Raw genomic sequence first — 19,217 nt, forward strand, 5'->3', positions numbered from 1 at the left:
CAGCTGGCCTCCACAATGTATAAAAAAACATTATTTACTGTCAGCTCACGAGCTGTCACAGTTAATGTTACTTTGCCACACCACGTTTTTAGTTTTTTTTTTTTTTATAGCACACTGCAACATTCAGACAATAATCTAACACATTGACACAATTCATTAAAAGATGGATTTTCTGCATTTATCTGTTACAGATTCAGTAGAGAAAAGTGCCCCTCAGAGTTCAGTTCATTTCTGCCTGTTTCAGTAAAATACAGTATTACTGGGGAGCAGAAATAAGTGTATTTGCCTCTAACACAGCATGAAAACTGAGTGAAGACGTTTGTGACAGAGTTTTGGTAACGAGCTCACAGCTTTGAGCCAATTATGCACTTGTTCTCAAGACATGTCCCCCTCATAAACCTTTCTAGTAGCAGCTATCACAACCACAACAGGCAGAAGAAGATTTTTTTCTGCGTTAGATTTCATGCAGTTTGCAGTAAATTGTGTACCACAGACTTTAGATCACGCAATTGTGAATTACAAATATTTTCCAAATCCATATGACATAAGGCTGCAAAAATCCTCTTGTCCACACCGTTCAGTCACAAACTGACTCTTCTTCAATAATTCCAGAAGCTTTGTGCCGTTATATAACTCAACTGTGTCCTTCTTCGGCTCCAAGCCACTGTCAGCATCTGACTTCATTTTTTCTGGACTCCACGAACAAAAGATTCCACAAAACCTTTCAGCTGAAAAACTTCATTAACAAACAACATTGGGCTGGTAGCAGCTCTGTGTGAAAAAGATGTGGACTCCTCTGGCTGTCACAGAAGCTCTTCAGATGCCACTCATATTTTTCTTTGTAGTGTCTCACCTTTTAAAGCAGTTTTTGCTTTAGTGCCTTTTGCATTTTCTGCTATCGTTTGAGTGCTTGATGTGCTTAGGATTGGTTTTGCACAGAAGCAGTGAAATGACTGCACACAGTATGCGAACGTCCAGACGTCACACTGTTCCCGCATTGTGGGCTTTGTTGTTGTGGAGGTGTAATCAGTTTCCTGTGACAAGTGTTCCCTGTGAGATTAATTCTGTGTGATTATATCTCAGCAGACAAAGAATTTCCACAATTTCTATAAATAATAATGGCTTTTATTTCAGGCACTATTTACAGGGTTTAAAAAAACACTAATCCCTTAAAAATAAACAAATGATAAAATAGTCTGCAGAGGTACAAAACCATCACCTGCTGAACAAATCAGATAGCCCATAAGCTGGAGAGGAAATGGTGTGTCACTAATTTAGAAGATCTTCATTTAGCCTGGAAAAAGAGTTAGTTGTTCGAATTCATTCATCTGTTTATGCTCAGTTTGGTTTTCAGATCTCCTCGTTCATCCTCACAGCAGAGTCAGACCTGAGCCTTGGCACAACTTTGTGTACCGACTGGATCCTCCCGCAGATGGCTTCACAAGACATGGCTGCTCATATCAAATTTACCCTCAAGTTTTACCAGCCACTCTGACTCGTTTATGACACTAAAGAACCGTTAACGGTGATTGAGTGCTCCTCTCGACTTGCTGTCTGCTGTCTCCTGTTCCAAGTTTGGATGTTCATATTAAACATGTTTCTACTTCATGCTCCTCCAACCACTGCCAGCATCTTACATTCAGCAAGCTCTGTGCAGGGCCACCTCCTGAATTTTTTCAATGTATGGCCATATGGCGACCACTAAAAATATTGGGGTAGCACACCAATTCAAAACAGCACAGGGGTGTAGCAGGAAACCGTGAGGGTCATACAGGGAGTGCAGAATTATTAGGCAAATGAGTATTTTGTCCACATCATCCTCTTCATGCATGTTGTCTTACTCCAAGCTGTATAGGCTCGAAAGCCTACTACCAATTAAGCATATTAGGTGATGTGCATCTCTGTAATGAGAAGGGGTGTGGTCTAATGACATCAACACCCTATATCAGGTGTGCATAATTATTAGGCAACGTCCTTTCCTTTGGCAAAATGGGTCAAAAGAAGAACTTGACAGGCTCAGAAAAGTCAAAAATAGTGAGATATCTTGCAGAGGGATGCAGCAGTCTCAAAATTGCAAAGCTTCTGAAGCGTGATCATCGAACAATCAAGCGTTTCATTCAAAATAGTCAACAGGGTCGCAAGAAGCGTGTGGAAAAACCAAGGTGCAAAATAACTGCCCATGAACTGAGAAAAGTCAAGCGTGCAGCTGCCAAGATGCCACTTGCCACCAGTTTGGCCATATTTCAGAGCTGCAACATCACTGGAGTGCCCAAAAGCACAAGGTGTGCAATACTCAGAGACATGGCCAAGGTAAGAAAGGCTGAAAGACGACCACCACTGAACAAGACACACAAGCTGAAACGTCAAGACTGGGCCAAGAAACATCTCAAGACTGATTTTTCTAAGGTTTTATGGACTGATGAAATGAGAGTGAGTCTTGATGGGCCAGATGGATGGGCCCGTGGCTGGATTGGTAAAGGGCAGAGAGCTCCAGTCCGACTCAGACGCCAGCAAGGTGGAGGTGGAGTACTGATTTGGGCTGGTATCATCAAAGATGAGCTTGTGGGGCCTTTTCGGGTTGAGGATGGAGTCAAGCTCAACTCCCAGTCCTACTGCCAGTTTCTGGAAGACACCTTCTTCAAGCAGTGGTACAGGAAGAAGTCTGCATCCTTCAAGAAAAACATGATTTTCATGCAGGACAATGCTCCATCACACGCGTCCAAGTACTCCACAGCGTGGCTGGCAAGAAAGGGTATAAAAGAAGAAAAACTAATGACATGGCCTCTTTGTTCACCTGATCTGAACCCCATTGAGAACCTGTGGTCCATCATCAAATGTGAGATTTACAAGGAGGGAAAACAGTACACCTCTCTGAACAGTGTCTGGGAGGCTGTGGTTGCTGCTGCACGCAATGTTGATGGTGAACAGATCAAAACACTGACAGAATCCATGGATGGCAGGCTTTTGAGTGTCCTTGCAAAGAAAGGTGGCTATATTGGTCGCTGATTTGTTTTTGTTTTGTTTTTGAATGTCAGAAATGTATATTTGTGAATGTGGAGATGTTATATTGGTTTCACTGGTAAAAAAAAATAATTGAAATGGGTATATATTTGTTTTTTGTTAAGTTGCCTAATAATTATGCACAGTAATAGTCACCTGCACACACAGATATCCCCCTAAAATAGCTCAAACTAAAAACAAAAACTACTTCCAAAAACATTCAGCTTTGATATTAATGAGTTTTTTGGGTTCATTGAGAACATGGTTGTTGTTCAATAATAAAATTATTCCTCAGAAATACAACTTGCCTAATAATTCTGCACTCCCTGTACAAAGTGACACAATACGAATGGCAAAATAGTATATGCAGGAATAAATAACGGTTAATGTTTCAACTCACTGTAGGGTGTCTTCCTCTCTCTCTAACCTCATGTTTATTAAAATAATACCAACATATAACAGCCTTGCTAGGGTGGACCAGTGCCCCCCCCCCTCCCCGGCCCCTCCTTGTGGCGACCCTGGCTGTATGATATCACACAGAGAGGATATCCTCACAGTCATCTCATCATAGTTTGTTTACCTGTATGAAGGAAGAAAAAAAAAGATAAAGTTTCTATTTTCAGATCAGCGTTCACTTCATACAGGAATCACAAGATCCCAGTATGAAGCTGAGCCTTCAGCTGTACCAGTTCAGTCCAAACCAACAACCACAAGTCATGTTTTCAGTAGCTTCATGTTGTCTTTTTTTCTCCAGTAGACACAGCACAATATAATACTTACAAGGTTCTGTTGGCAGAGAACAACCAATCAAAAGAGAGGAAGAGGCCGCACTATAACCCAGAATCAGACACAGAAGGATTATTCTGAATACGGAATCATGCAAAGCTTCTCTAACAGAATCAGAAGAATAAAAGGAGGAAACAGCTCACCTTAACTGTATTTACTGACTTCCTTTGGAGTCGACTTGCTGTATTCAAGTGTGACCTTTACAGTCAAATAAGAGAAACATTAATGTGTGTTTTCATTAACAGGAGAGAGTGGGAGGAAGGCAGGACACATGTGAGAAAGAGAGCAAGAGAGTCTGAGTATGAGGGTGGGTGGTGATCATTTCCAGGAAGAGGTACAGAGAGGGAGAGTTTGTGTGTTTCCAAGTGACTTCCTGGTATACCGGGTGTATCCTGTTAAAACACACACACACACACACACACACACACACACACACACACACACACACACACACACACACACACACACACACATTCTTTGGTTCTCTATATATGTGTTGTGCGTGAACTTTATGGACAATAACAGACTTGCAGTGTGACGTCATGTGTGGCTGTTAATGAACTTTAATCTAAAATCTCTCCTTGCAAAGAGGTCAAAGGTCAGCAGTGAGTTCAGAGATGCTGGAAGTTTGATGAGAAACTGATCAATCATTTAACTTAACTGATGTTAGATAATTCTATGAAAGTTGAACTTTTACTGAGCGGAAGGAAGAATCACAATCATCTGTCTATAATCCATAATCACCCTCAACCTCAGTCATTTTACTCGGGGTTCAATCTAACTAATCAACTGACTAGTGCCGGTATCCAATCAATAAAACCAACTGACGGACGTTTTGTCATAGCTGCAGACAGCCACCAGGGGGCTCCATATCCACATGCTCACGTCGCAGAGCAGCTTATTTATATAAAGTTTTTGATTAAAAGTAATATTTCAGCCTATCAGGCCTACCTATGCGCAGAGCACGGCGAGGAGGGAGTACTGCGAGCACACATATATAGCCTGTGTCACTTTGGTAACTGAATACACGTAGGTTCAAGCACGCGCTTCAGTTCGCGTTTTCAGGACTGCCCTCTTACCCTCCACACCCCCTCAGTGTGCGCGCACGGCGGGAGGCTGGATTATCACCGGGATGGTTTGTGAGCGCGGAGAAGCGGAAACGCGCCGGCAGCAGCGGGGCGCGAGCCTCCGGTGAGCCTCCGGTGAGACAGAGTTCCCACCGAGTGTTCACGAGGCTTCCTCCTCCGCACGAGCTGCCGCTGAAAACAGCTGGATGTCGTTCTGCGGACACACGGAGATGCGCTGAGCGCCGAACAGGTAAAACAACGTCAGCCGCTCCTCTATTGATGAACTTACACAGGAGAAAGGCGCCGCGAGTTAATAAGCAGTTAGCAGAAAGTTATTTTTAGTTCTTTTCTTAGTCTCTGTCCTGGTTACGCTTTCAAATGAACGAAGACTCTGATTTTCCTTCTTCATTTTAACCGAAGTCTATCTGCCTTCAGACAAAACAGCCCACATTAAGAATACATTCAGTTCAACTTGATTTATACATCGCCAAATCACAACAGCAACAAAACAGTGAAAGCTAGCAACCATTAAGCACTTGGCGACACTGGAAAGGAAAAACTCCCTTTGAACAGAAAGAAACCTCCGGTAGAACCAGGCTGAGGGAAGGGCGATCATCTGAGAGACTGGATGGGCATGAGGGGACAAAATATTCATAATCGATCGCGAGAATGATGCATTTGACATCCACGATATCATTGACTGTTTTACATAACAATAGTATTATTAATAATAATAAAAATGATATGTGAAGCACACAGACGGACACACAGACACTCAATGGTCAGATGGACAGTCACCTCAGAATGAAAGTGAGAAAGTGTATTTTTTTGTATGAGGTTTGATGTGTGCACAGATCCTGATCCTAAAGAAGCTGAAAGTTTAGAAACAGACCTGAGTGCTGACAGCTTTTTGTTCCGTGAGTGATGTGTTTGAGTCTCACTGATGTTGCAACAACACTTATGTACAACAATGGCACACACACACAGACCGGGTGGCTGAGTGTGTTTTACCTCCATCTCTGGACAGTAAAGTTTTAGTCAGCATCAAAAATCCTGATGTGTTAAAGACACTTCAGCCTGACTGAAGTTGGCCTATACTTCTTCTTCCTGTCAGATTTCCTGCTGCCTTTTTTCACAGCAGCCTGCTGTCAGAGATTTATTCATGCGCTCATATGTGTGGAGAAATGTGGTGATTAAAGTCTGATTTTGTTTCCACATACAGAGAAGCTATGCACGCATTTCAAGACCACACATCATATTACTTTGCGCTACCTCCCACCATTTGGACAGACCCAGAAACACACGCTGCATTTCAAAACTGGGATGTGAGGGCGTTTTGATGGATTCTTGAGTTTAAAGTGGGACCTACATTTTGGTCAACAGCTCAACAACAGGTGTGAGTCATGTAGGCTGAAAGCCGAAGAGACCAGATCATCTGTACTCTAAATGTGTGGAATCATAGGCAAATTAACATCACCATAACAACCATAACCCTTTACTTAAAGAAAATGAAATAAAGGAGATTTCAAAGTTATTAGGGAGAGCCCAATTCTGTTGATCTGGGCGTAGCATTTTCAGTGGGAGAAACATTTTGTCACTCTTGTTCAGCTCGTCAAGAAACTGACCTTACAGCCCATTGTTCACCAGTGGAGTTAGTTTGAGTCATTATGCAAATGTACTGTTTAAAAGATTGGGGAAACCTACAGCTGAGACTGAAGAAGTCACTTGGATGAGTGATGAAACGTTTCTCCCACTAATAAAACTATGTCCAGATGATTGAGCATGCATCAAGAGTTATTAGGGAGTGGTTTTACTCAACCAGCACAGCTGATGAATTTGAATGGTAAGTGGCTCAGGAATGAAGGGTTTGACATCCCTGGTGCAGATACTGGTACTGCATCTGAAGCTTGACGCCAGTGCAGAAGCACTCTAATGTCCAGCAGGGTGCAACTGCTTTGGTCTGATTATACAGAAGTCTAGGGGAAAATGAGCCCACTCCTCACTTGATCGCCGAGCTCAGTACACACTTTCCTGATGAGTTCATGATCTCAGTCCCTAGTTTTAAATCCATCCGTCCATCCATCCATTTTCTTTCACCCTGGACTGGCAGACCTGGTTTCAATTCTTACTGAATAAAACATCAGGTACATATTTTGGAGCTTATTTATTCATTCTCCTTGAAATTCAGTCATCCCTGGAGTGCATTTGATGAAAGAGAGCCAATTAAGTCAAATGAAATGATCCGAGCTGTCAAGTTGCTATAATGCGAGTGGACTGATTCCAGTCATGGAGCCACACCACCTGGCTTCAAACTTCACCGTGACCTCAGTTTTGTTTCTCTCTTCTTTGTTCGCTAACTGTTAAAGATGAGAAGACGAGAAAAGGATCCTTCGTTGTTTGGAACAGCTGATGAACTAATGCTGTCACCATTAACATTGTGTTGTCTTTGACCTCTGCTTACCTCATTCCTTGTATTTTATGGGATGAATTAGACCTGTTTTAGTATTTTTAATTCTCTCCTACCTTGTTAAAGTGACTCAACTCAACATTTTCTGCATTTATTTCAAATTAAAAGCCCTGTTAGCTTTGCAGTACAGAAACTGTATGTCCATATGTCAGTGAGGCTTTTATTATGGAAACTAATGGATAAACCGTGCACATCTGCTTCCTCACGCAGGTGTTACCCTATCACAGGACTGTATAAATGAGGTACAGAGAAAGATGACAAAGGAAACCCAGGTAGAGCAGAAAAATGTGAGGAAGAAGCTAATGAAGATGTTCAGATTAACTCTGTGGTCTGTTGAAAGGAGTCACATAGCTCTGCAGCTCTGATCAAAAGGGACTAGGAAGCCAGGGAGGATTTGGAGTTTGATGAAACCTTAACCCTAACATGCAGTCAGACTTCTCCCATGCGTTCGTTTAGCTTTTAAAGAGAACAACTCATTTTATTCAGAGGACCCTGAACTCTGATGTGTTCTCTCTTCACTCTTTAGTTGGCCTTTCCCTCACACCTTACTCTTATCATTCACCTCTGTTCGGTTTTACGGCTCTGTGTTACCAGGAACAGATGGACTGTAAGAGTGTGACTGCTTCACTGACTCTCACAGCAGCAGATTAGATCTAATTGTCACTCACATTACTCATTAATCAAACGGTAAACATGGTCAGGCTGCTGTTTAACAAGCAATTATCTTGGACCGGCCCAGTGGAGGACTTCAGCTTCATGTCTGCAAACACATGGCCACGTGAAGGATGGATAGATCCCACTCAATGATCCCACACGGAAACTCGCACAGACTTTCCAGAATTCCCAGCAGCTTCAAGTTTCAGTAGCTGTTCTGATGAATAAAGGTTTGTTTTGAATTTTCTCTACAGGACACGCTGATTAACACTGTGTTATATTTTCCCCACAGCTCGTCTGACAGGCTATTAACGCCTCTTCATCATGCTGCCCTGGGCCTGTCCCTTGCTCTTCCTGGTCCTTCTTCCTGCCCAATCAGCTGCAACCTCTCTAACTGCTGACAACAGAACGGAGGACCTTCAGGAGGTCACCCTGGCAGCCATCTTGCCTCTGACTAACACTAACTATGCATGGGCATGGCCTCGGGTTGCGCCCGCCATCTACCAGGCATTACAGCAGGTGAACTCTGACCCCTGGTTGCTACCAGGTCTGAAGCTGCGGCTAGTTTATGGCAGCTCAGAGAGCCGCGACGGCTTTTGCTCAGACTCCATAGCGCCGCTTGTAGCCGTCGACCTCAAGCTGTCCCACGACCCCTGGGCCTTCATTGGACCCGGCTGCGACTACTCATCCTCACCTGTTGCCCGCTTTACCACCCACTGGGATGTTCCCATGGTGACAGCTGGTGCCCGAGCAATCGGCTTCAATTTGTACGCTGCGGTCACCAACACGGGCCCCACTCACAAAAAGCTGGGTGAGTTTGGTGTCAGGATCCAGGAGATGTTTGGCTGGCAGCGGCACGCCACGGTCATCTTCAGTGACAACAGGGACGCCAATGATGATCCGCTGTGCTACTTCGCTGTGGAGGGGCTGTATGAGCTGCTGGGCAAACGTAACATCACTGTCCACGACCACGTCATCCAGGGCGACGTCAACTACAAGTCGATGGTCCAGGATATCCGTGACAATGGCCGAGGTCATATTCTTCTTCTGCTGCTTTCATTCCTCATGTTTTAACAGTTGTTGTTGTCCTCATCCCACTGCTTTCTGTTCGTCCTTTTCTCTAAAATTAACTGCGTAAAAGCTACGCTGTTTCTGCTCACTCTTTAAGAGCAGACATCTCAAGGTTACTTATTCTTTTACGTTCATGCCATTCCTTTTAGCCGAGGTGATCCATGATCTTGGGGAAGATGGCTTTTCAGCTGCTTTTGTTGCCCAGTTTCAACTCCTCCAGCCTTGCTTCTTTTTCATTTCTTCTTCAGACACTTCAACTGATTTAGCATTATTTTCTTCATTCATTTTGTTCTTTTATTTTCCAGTTTTCCTTTTTGCTTCCTTCCTTAACTGAGTTTTTTTCTTTTCATTCTTTGTTCTTTCATTCTTTCATCAGATGAAAAGCTGTGGTCAGATGCTTCATTTGCTCTCGTGTCACTGATTGTTTTTCCTTCATGACACTCCTCCTTCCTCCTTTCCTTTCCTCCCTGCCTTATTGTTGTTCTCCTTGTTAAATGATGGTTAATTATTCTGAGATTTTTATCCTCACTGGTTAATGACTGACTTCACCTCTGTGTGTTTGGGTGCTCCTACATGTTTGTGAGGAGTAATTTCATTTTAAGACCTTGGAGTGGGGACAGTCCTGTGGGGACCTCCGCGTGACAGTTCAAACGTCATTTTAGAGGAAAATTATATTTTCAGTCTCTAACTTATTAATGGAAATTAGTTCATGAGCGATACATGCAGATCGCTGCTTTGGACTTTGATTTGCAGTCAGCGGTGGTCAGACTGGAAGTGTCAGTCATTTAGCTTAGTCTTCAATCAATGACAAGCGTGTTCATGGTGTTTGGGCAGCACTGGCTGCTGAAGGTGACTGAAACACAGCTGGAGCTGGAAATGCTTTGCATGATATCAGGTTCAGTTTGTGGGTAATGATGTGAGTGAGGGTCTACAAGTACAGAAAACAAATGTGTGTCTGTGTGTGTGTTTGCTGAACACACATGTAAACAATCAGTCTGTAATTTAGTACAGAAGAAGAAGCAGAAGTGAGCCTGTTTGCTGTGTTTCTGCTCCTCGCCGTCAGCACGTTTTTATTGTAAGCATCACTGAAACGCTGCTCTGATGGCGTGAAAATGTTTGCAGTGACCTGCATCGCCCGCTGATGTCACAGTGTGAATTAGATCACGAGATCAGAGCTGTGTGACATGATGACATCATCACAGACACACTATCGTCCTTTAACCAACGCCAGCTGCTGCACCCAGCAACATGGACGTCCTAGTAATTACCTCTGAACCCACACCCACCATTGGACACTACATGGAGAAACATTATGAGCACGCTTGTGTTCATAATGTTTGTGTGTGTGTGTGTGTGTGTGTGTGTGTGTGTGTGTGTGTGTGTGTGTGTGTGTGTGTGTGTGAGCATTAATCAGTCAGTCCTGTTTTCTTTTCTGCTTCCATTAAAAGCACTTTTGGCTGCAGACAAACCAACATGTGACTTTCTGCCTTTCGCATGTGAAATTCTCAGTATTCACATTTTTTTGTCCACCTTGGGGACTGTGTGGACAGAAGGGGGTTGGGTGGTGGTGGTATTTGTCTTTTTTCTCTGACAGTTGATTATTTTCAGGCTCTGTTATAGCAAGGTGGGGGATGGGGGGTGTTTTTGTTTTTCTCATCCCACATTTATTCTTGATTTCTCTGGAGAAAAAAATAAATTCAGACCATGAAGTTCTCATCAGTTTTTTATCAGGAACCCCAACAATACCCCACAACAGTGTGGGAGTGGTGAGAAAGAAGTATATAAACGACGGATAGCCAACCAAGATTTCACTAAGCACCATCCATGTTGGTTTATTATTTCAGGAAATGACCAGGAGAGAGTGGCATGCTAAGTTATCAGCCAGTGCTAGCTGATAGTCATTTATGAACTGAATCATTGTACATTTGCCAAATTCTGAACACATTTTAATGAACACCGTGATTTTAGCTATCCACAATAATTAGTTAACACAGTTTTTTATATGTTGATTTGGGATTTTTTTAGAGACCTGGAATGTAAATATGCCTGTCTTTAAAGGACTTTGGGTCAGCTTCTGTTGTTTAAATGTGGTATGGGCTATAAAGAATTGACATCACAATATTTTTTCATTAAAAAAACTTTCAGTTCAGTGGGATTCAGTGAGGTCAGGTTAATTGGTGATTCTAAATTGCACATAGGCGTGAATGTGAGTGTGAATGATTGGCTGTCTGTGTGTTAGCCCTGTCACTGCGCAATTGCGGAAGAAAATGTATGGATGGATGGTAAGGTTGGGCGATTGGACGAATATCGACCATCAACAATAGGCTGAGTTTTTCACTGATCGTTTTTACTAGAGCTATTTATTTATTTATTTATTTATTTGCCCATGAGTAAGTTAGCTACTAATGTTGGTTGAAGCTAAAAGAAGCAGCCAACGGAAAAAATAATAGGGCTGTTTTAACGGCAGCGTCTTCCAGCTGCGAGCAAATGAACCCTCCTCAGTGTGCGCCCAAATGTAGCGATTCAAACCCAACAATGGTGGGGAGGGAAACAAAAGGAAACTGGCTTCTTTTTTCTACGTGTTGACAGGCTGTTCCAGTGTTTATCCGTCTTACACACTTGACCAAACAGCAAATACAAAATTAAGTAAGTTAGTAAGTAAGTTAAAGTTAAAGTAAGTTGAAAGTTAAAATGTCTCTTAAGCACAAAAATGGTCCAGAGGTCCAGTTCTGGTGAATCCTAACAGACAGCTAGCAGCTCCAGCTGCCTGTGTCACTATCCACCTGTCAGTCAAAGAGGCCACGCACCCAAATAATATTACCCCAAAATAATGGGGTAATGTTTACACATCTCAGTTTTTTGACTTCAGAGAGGTGCTTGCTCTGTCCTTTCTGCTTCTCAAAGGTGCTGCCTGGGTCATGGACTGCTGCTTTGGTATGATGAGATGTGATTTCAGATTTTAGAAGATGAATCCAAGACTGGTTATGAAAGGTGAAAGAGCTACAGAAAGTTGTGTGGGTGTTATTTTTTAATTTAATTTAATTTTTTTTATAACAAATTAGGTTTTTTGAGACGTTTGCAACAAAAAGGTTGCGCAAAGCCTTTCTGAGGAAAATGAACTTTGAAGAGTTTATTGAATCTGTCTTTATTTCTATTCCTGCCCAAATCTGTCCCATGAAAGGACACATGTGGGTCTGCTAAGAAGAGGAGGACGTTACCAGCTCTGGGCTGTCCCTAACATCTGCATGCTTAAATCAGTCACCACAGGTCAGATTTCGCACATGAGCAGCAGGATTTGAGACATGACAGGTGCTGTAGTCTTGGACTTTGGCTCCAAACTTCAATTTAATTTTAGTCTTAATTTAGGCATCTCAGTTTTTTCTTAGATTTAAGGTAATTCTGGTTGACTATATATCATAAGATTATAGCAGACTATATCTAAAGCTGATTCAGTGACTAAAATCTAAAGTTTGAGGAGTTGTTTTTAGCAGTGAGAGTTGCTCCACATGGTTTACAAATTGATATAATATTTGAAATTTGTCCATATGTCTGCTCTTCTCTTCCTCTCAAGAATTGAGATTTTCATCAAATGACTGCACCTAACCTTACTGTACAAGGAGATTCTTTTTCTGATTGGATTGCATTCAAACTCGTCCCGCCTTTCTACGCAACTTAATTAGCTCTGATTGGATCTTCCATCTCTAGAATCACCCCACAGGGTGCGCAGGAGGTGTGGACTAAGTTTGTGAATGCGATACCTTGAGAATTAAATCTCGGATGAGTTCACATCTCAGTGACCTCAACCTAAAGGTCAAGGGTCAGAGGTCAAGTTTTCTGAAAATCTTGTGAATGTGATAACTCGAGAATTGGGATGGGAATTGATAAGAATTTATCGATTCAGATTCCATTATCGATTCTTTTATCAATCATCTTATCTCATCTTATCTCATTGGCTCCATTTTGAGAGTCACCACCAGCAATAAAGAAATTAGGCTCATGCAAATTAATAGCATGCTGTCGATCAAATGTTTGTGCATGTTTGTTGAGGTTTTTCCCCTCTTTGATATGAGCAGTGTTGTTACTTAAAAAGGCCATTATTACTCATATTACACAGAACACCTTTCTTAAAACTAATGCAGTATGTTACTTAATTCAATTCAATTCAATTCAATTTTATTTATATAGCGCCAAATCACAACATAAGTCGCCTCAAGGCGCTTCATAGATACAGAGAAAAACCCAACAATCATATGACCCCCTATGAGCAAGCACTTTGGCGACAGTGGGAAGGAAAAACTCCCTTTTAACAGGAAGAAACCTCCGGCAGAACCAGACTCAGGGAGGGGCGGGGCCATCTGCTGCGACCGGTTGGGGTGAGAGAAGGAAGACAGGATAAAAGACATGCTGTGGAAGAGAGACAGAGGTTAATAACAGATATTATTCAATGCAGAGAGGTCTATTAACACATAGTGAGTGAGAAAGGTGATTGGAAAGGAAAAACTCAATGCATCATGGGTAGGGATGGGTATCGTTTAGGTTTTATCCGATACCGGTGCCAAATCGGTACTTTTGAAACGGTGCCGGTGCTCAAACGGTGCTCAAACCGGTGCTTAAAGAATGGAGAACACAAAATTGGTCCAAAAACCTCTCATGTTCAGCTGTTTTTTGTAAAAATATAACAATGTTAGCCTTTTCTGCAGCTATGGGGCATATATGGTATCACTCTTGGCTGGAAGCAGTGCTTAAACAATGGAAAAAACACAAACTTTGTCCAAAAACCTCTCATGTTTAACTGTTTTCTTTGGTCATTTTAGCCTTTTTAGCCAGGGTGAAGGGAGTATCTGCCATCAAACAAGAGGACAGCCGCATGTAGCTATGATGATGTTTGCTAGTTCACCTTACATGCATTAATGTAATAACGTGGTTAGCCTACTCAACGTAAATTAGCTACTCACGCAGAGAAGAACGGCTGCTGCCACCATCATCCGTCATCATTTCTGCTACACTGGCAGGACTAGGGGCCAGGACTCTCCTCTTCGTGTTTTTGGGGGATGTTGCATAACAGGCAACCCACCCGCAGTAGATGTGCTCGGTGTGAGGTCTCGCAGCAAGCTATCAAATACGGCGCATTTCTGGGCTTTTAAAAAAAAATGCTATGCGTCGCCAGGTGTTTCATCGGATTTGAGGTGTTACCTCCTTTGACAGTATCACAGTATCAGCTTCAAGCACTTGTTGCAGGCTGCTGAGTTTGCATCTTTTGCTGTGAAGTACAGCCAGACTTCTGACCGCTTCGCCTTGGACATTTTTAATCTGTAGCTCTGCTCTAACAGAACTACGTACCTGGCCCCGCCTACTATCCTCGGAAACGTAAAATGATTGGCTAGAATCTAAAGTGTATCACAGCTCAGGAAAAAAAAGCACCGAAATAAAGCACCGAAATGTGCGCTGCTTTTCGGTCTGGTTACTACCGTTTATGTCAGAACCGGTGCCATCATGGCACCGGACACCGGTACCCATCCCTAATCATGGGAATCCCCGGCAGCCTACATCTATTGCAGCATAACTAAGAGAGGATTCAGGGTCACCTGGTCCAGCCCTAACTATATGCTTTAGCAAAAAGGAAAGTTTTAAGCCTAATCTTGAAAGTAGAGATAGTGTCTGTCTCCTGAATCCAAACTGGAAGCTGGTTCCACAGAAGAGGGGCCTGAAAACTGAAGGCTCTCCCTCCCATTCTACTTTTAAATACTCTAGGAACAACAAGTAGGCCTGCAGAGCGAGAGCGAAGTGCTCTAATAGGGTGATATGGTACTACAAGGTCATTAAGATAAGATGGGGCCTGATTATTTAAGACCTTGTATGTGAGGAGCAGGATTTTGAATTCAATTCTGGATTTAACAGGAAGCCAATGAAGGGAAGCCAAAGCAGGAGAAATATGCTCTCTCTTTCTAGTCCCTGTCAGTACTCTTGCTGCAGCATTTTGGATTAGCTGAAGGCTTTTCAGTGAGTTTTTTGGACATCCTGATAATAATGAATTACAGTCGTCCAGCCTGGAAGTAATAAATGCATGAACTAGTTTTTCAGCGTCACTCTGAGACAGGATATTTCTAATTTTACAGATGTTGCGCAAATGGAAGAACGCATTCTTACATATTTGTTTAATATGTGCATTGAAGGACATGTCCTGGTCAAAAATGACTCCAAGGTTCCTCACAGCGTTACTGGTGGCCAAGGTAATGCCATCCAGAGTAAGAATCTGGTTAGATACCATAATTCTAAGATTTTCAGGGCCGAGTACAATAACCTCAGTTTTATCTGAATTAAGAAGCAGAAAGTTAGTGGCCATCCAGGTCTTTATGTCTTTAAGACATTCCTGCAGTTTAACTAATTGGTGTGTGTTATCTGGCTTCATGGACAGATAGAGCTGGGTGTCATCTGCATAGCAGTGAAAATGTATGCTATGTCTTCTAATGATACTGCCTAAGGGAAGCATGTATAATGTAAACAGAATTGGTCCTAGCACTGAACCCTGTGGAACTCCATAATTAACCTCAGTGTGTGAAGAGGACTCTCCATTTACATGAACAAATTGGAGTCTATTAGATAGATATGATACAAACCACTGCAGTGCAGTACCTGTAATACCTACAGCATGTTCTAATCGCTCTAATAGGATATTATGGTCTACAGTATCGAACGCTAATTACTCCCAGGAGAAAGTAATTTGTTATACTGCTCGTTACATTACTTTCATATTACTCTGTAAAATAGCTGAAACACTCATAATCACAATTTAACAATATAAACTTGAGAGGCTACAATCTCACACCGAACCAGCACAAAAACATGAAATGTGAACAGGTAGAAAGGGAGGCTGCAGCTCATCTTTTTTTTTTTTTTTACATGTTGAAGTTAAGGGTCTGGCTGCTGGGGTTGGCATTCACCCTGGGTTGTTGGCGGGCTTAGCATTAGCATGCTGTCTGGGCAGATGCTTACAAAGAACCAATGTTATGTTAGCAGCATAATGCGGTTGTTTCTGTCATGCATGCAGAGATCCACTTTACCATTTATTCCATCCTTTAGTGCAAAAAAAAATAAATGTGACTACGTCATTATTTTCCCTCTCTGACACCTTAACTGAAATCAGCTGATTGTAGTGTGAGTGCAAGAACAGATACGTAGGATCGATAGGCAGGCAAACTAACAGTTCCAAAGAATTGGACTACTGGGAACCAGTTTCCTACAAGAACCAGTTCTTGAGTCCCAACCCTCGAGAAGGACTCTTCTGGAGTATCAAACTTACAGCACAGGTGTGTGTACTATGAGACTGAGGGGTAGCACTGGTGGTTGCCATTACATTTATTTTTTTTCATCAGAAAAATGGTCATTGATGAAAAGTATTGGTCATGGAAATTGAGAAGTCTTGTTGATGAGCTGGAATGGGGCTTTTGTTATCCAGGCTTCCACGCAGGTCACACCATGAAGCACACATGGTGTGTGTAATAAAGATTTACCATCAAGCGTTGGCAGCTGTCTCTGTTCCTTTCCTTTATGGAATAACATTGCTGCTTCTTTGTCTTCAGTTGTGTACATGTGCTGCTCCTGGGACATCTTCAGGACGTTGATGGTCCAATTCTGGAAGGAAGGGGTGGAGCTGGAGGACTATGTCTTCTTCTTCATTGATCTTTTTGCTGAGGGTCTGGACGGGAGCGCTCCCATCAGGCCCTGGTTCAGAGGAGACCAGGAGGACTATGCGGCTCGCAATGCTTTCAGGGTGAGACAAGATGCTCTTTCATTGTTAAATTTTAAAGGATGCTCACTGATGTAAAGTGATCCGGTCAATTGATTAGCTTGTTATTGATTTCGTCAGAGTGTGAAAGTGCTGACGTATCTGCAGCCCCAGAATCCCGAATATCTTCAGTTTGTTAAAACTCTGAAAAAAGACGCAAAGGCGATGTTCAACTTCACCATCAGAGACTCTATGGTACAAATAACAATCCTTATTGATTAACTGAATCTGATATTTCAAATTTTTATTCAAATATGTGAGAGACTGATATTCATCTATAACAATCACATGCTTTGTCCCCTCAGTACAACCTGATTGCCGGAGGGTTCTACGACGGGGTGATACTGTACGCTCATGCTCTGAACGAGACCCTGAATTTGCAAGGACCAGGACTGGGACCAATACTGGGACCAGTCCAGAGGCCCAGAGGAGATGAGGTGACCCGGAGGATGTGGAACAGGACAATCAAAGGTGAGCACAGATATTTGTCAGCGGGTGACTAATCAGAGCACAGCACTGGGCTGAAAATCGCATGTGCACTACAAGTAACTGAGTAAAGTAGCACAGGTGTAGACTTCTCTAACTAACTGGAAAACCACATGTGGCTCTCTGATTGGCTGCCTGTGTGTGATGCTGTTGGACTCAGAGTAGAGGTCATGGACACCCAGTACTGGGTCCCAGTAAAATCTCATTTTGGAGTTTTAATTAGGATTCATTTAGACTGAAGATTGGACATGAATAGGAATCCAATCAATCCTGTATGAAAAAGCCGAAGAAACATAGGAACACATCAGATCAAATGCAAGTGAAAAGAAACACCGACACTAAAGCTTTGGGTTTTAGATTTGCCTTTATTGGATAGTGGCAGTGGAGATAGGCAGGAAAGTGGGGAGACACAGAGAGGATTGGACTCAAACCTGGTCGGCTGCTCTCCTTGCTATATGGTCACCTGCTCACCCACTGGCTAAACGCAACTGCACAACTTTCACACACCTCATCACCCTGTCAATGCCTTATGAGCTGTGGTTGGTGGATGCATGTTGCTAATGTCGACAATGACAACAGAAGTTGATTCAGGTCACTGAAGTCCAGCCTGAGGCTCCAGTGGTAGTTCAAGTTAAAACACTGCTGTCACAATGCGAGAGACAGGTTGCACCTGGACAGATAACCGGTCCGTCACAGGGCTGACACACAGAGACATTCACACCTGCAGTTGATCTAGAATCACCTCTTGTTCTAACAAGCTGTATGGTATTCATTGATCTAAAGTCTAAAGTTTGTAAAAGTTTTTAGTTAAAAAGTGTTCACTGGCAGTTCATAATACACACAGATAACACAGTTATCATGCTCCAGATGTAACTTGGTGCTCGCAGATTTAGGTATAGAGAAAGCGGGGCCTTTGAGTGCACAGGTCAGGGACAGGGTCTCTTCAGTGTCATCCTGAACCATAATATGACATTAATCATAAGCTGGAAAATGAACAGCTTTCCAGCTTATGATTAATCTAAGAATTTGCAGGGGGTAAAGCATGTTAATGTCCTGTTGTTCTTTTGTGCGCAAAAACAATAAAAAAAAAAAAGATTTTCATATTATTCTCTAACATCTGAAAGATCTTAGTTGAGAGCTCATTTTAAGAAATGCAGCATTTTGATGGGGGTATTATTGACATCATGCAGGACAGGCGGCGAGGACACTAAAGATTTTGTGAATGCAATGACTCGAGAACAAAGTGACAAAATAATTTTGAAATTGGTACCATAGGTGCATCTATTAAAAATCTCAGAGGAGGTCAAATTCTGGTCACCTGAAGGCCAAAGATCAACTTTCCTGAAGATTTTAGGATTTTTAAACTGATACCACAGATGCACCTACTGGGAGGAAGCCACCAGTGTTTTTAACAGTCTGCAATGTCTTTCTTATTTTTGTATATTTTGCTCTTGATTGTATATATTTCGCCTATTCGCTGTTCATTCCTGCTGTCTTCGATTTATATTTTATTCTGGCATAGTTGATTTGAAGCACTTACAATTTCGTTGTACCATGTACAGTGACAATAAAGGGCTTTTCTATTCTATTCTATTCTATTCTATTCTATTCTATTCTATTCTATTCTATTCAAACAGAAGAACAGACTGGGCAAAAGATAGCAGGGCAGACAGGAAGGAGAGGAGAAGATTACAAACATGATTGGGGGGGGGGTCCAGGTGTAGAAAACGAATGTCCACCACAGGATATAACAGCCGGACTCAGCTGGAGATGAGCGCTAATCCGATCTGTGTGTGTATATTTGTGTGTATAAGAGAGAGTGTAGTTGGTCATGTATAATAAAGTTTCATAATGCATAAGAAATGAGGACGAAAGGCTTCACAGACCTGGCCAACCTGTT

At 42.4% G+C, this 19,217-nt stretch overlaps 1 protein-coding gene across 2 annotated transcripts in view; it reads left to right on the top strand.

Moving 5' to 3' along the window:
* Positions 1 to 4,783: 4,783 nt before the first annotated feature.
* The window catches only part of npr1a (natriuretic peptide receptor 1a), a 33,782-nt gene continuing 19,348 nt past the window's right edge, over positions 4,784 to 19,217 (top strand). Inside the window, exons 1-5 of one of the 2 annotated variants that reach the window (XM_026155706.2) lie at positions 4,789 to 5,103; positions 8,267 to 9,007; positions 16,626 to 16,816; positions 16,913 to 17,026; positions 17,137 to 17,302. In XM_026155706.2, coding sequence (XP_026011491.1) covers positions 8,299 to 9,007; positions 16,626 to 16,816; positions 16,913 to 17,026; positions 17,137 to 17,302 — 1,180 coding nt within the window. In that variant the 5' untranslated portion in view covers positions 4,789 to 5,103; positions 8,267 to 8,298. Of the gene's footprint in view, positions 5,104 to 8,266; positions 9,008 to 16,625; positions 16,817 to 16,912; positions 17,027 to 17,136; positions 17,303 to 19,217 lie in introns of both variants that reach the window. The other variant, XM_080296637.1, reaches the window with a different exon arrangement.

The sequence above is a fragment of the Astatotilapia calliptera genome, chromosome 22 (genome assembly GCF_964374335.1).
Source record: "Astatotilapia calliptera chromosome 22, fAstCal68.1, whole genome shotgun sequence".
NCBI lineage: Eukaryota > Metazoa > Chordata > Actinopteri > Cichliformes > Cichlidae > Astatotilapia > Astatotilapia calliptera.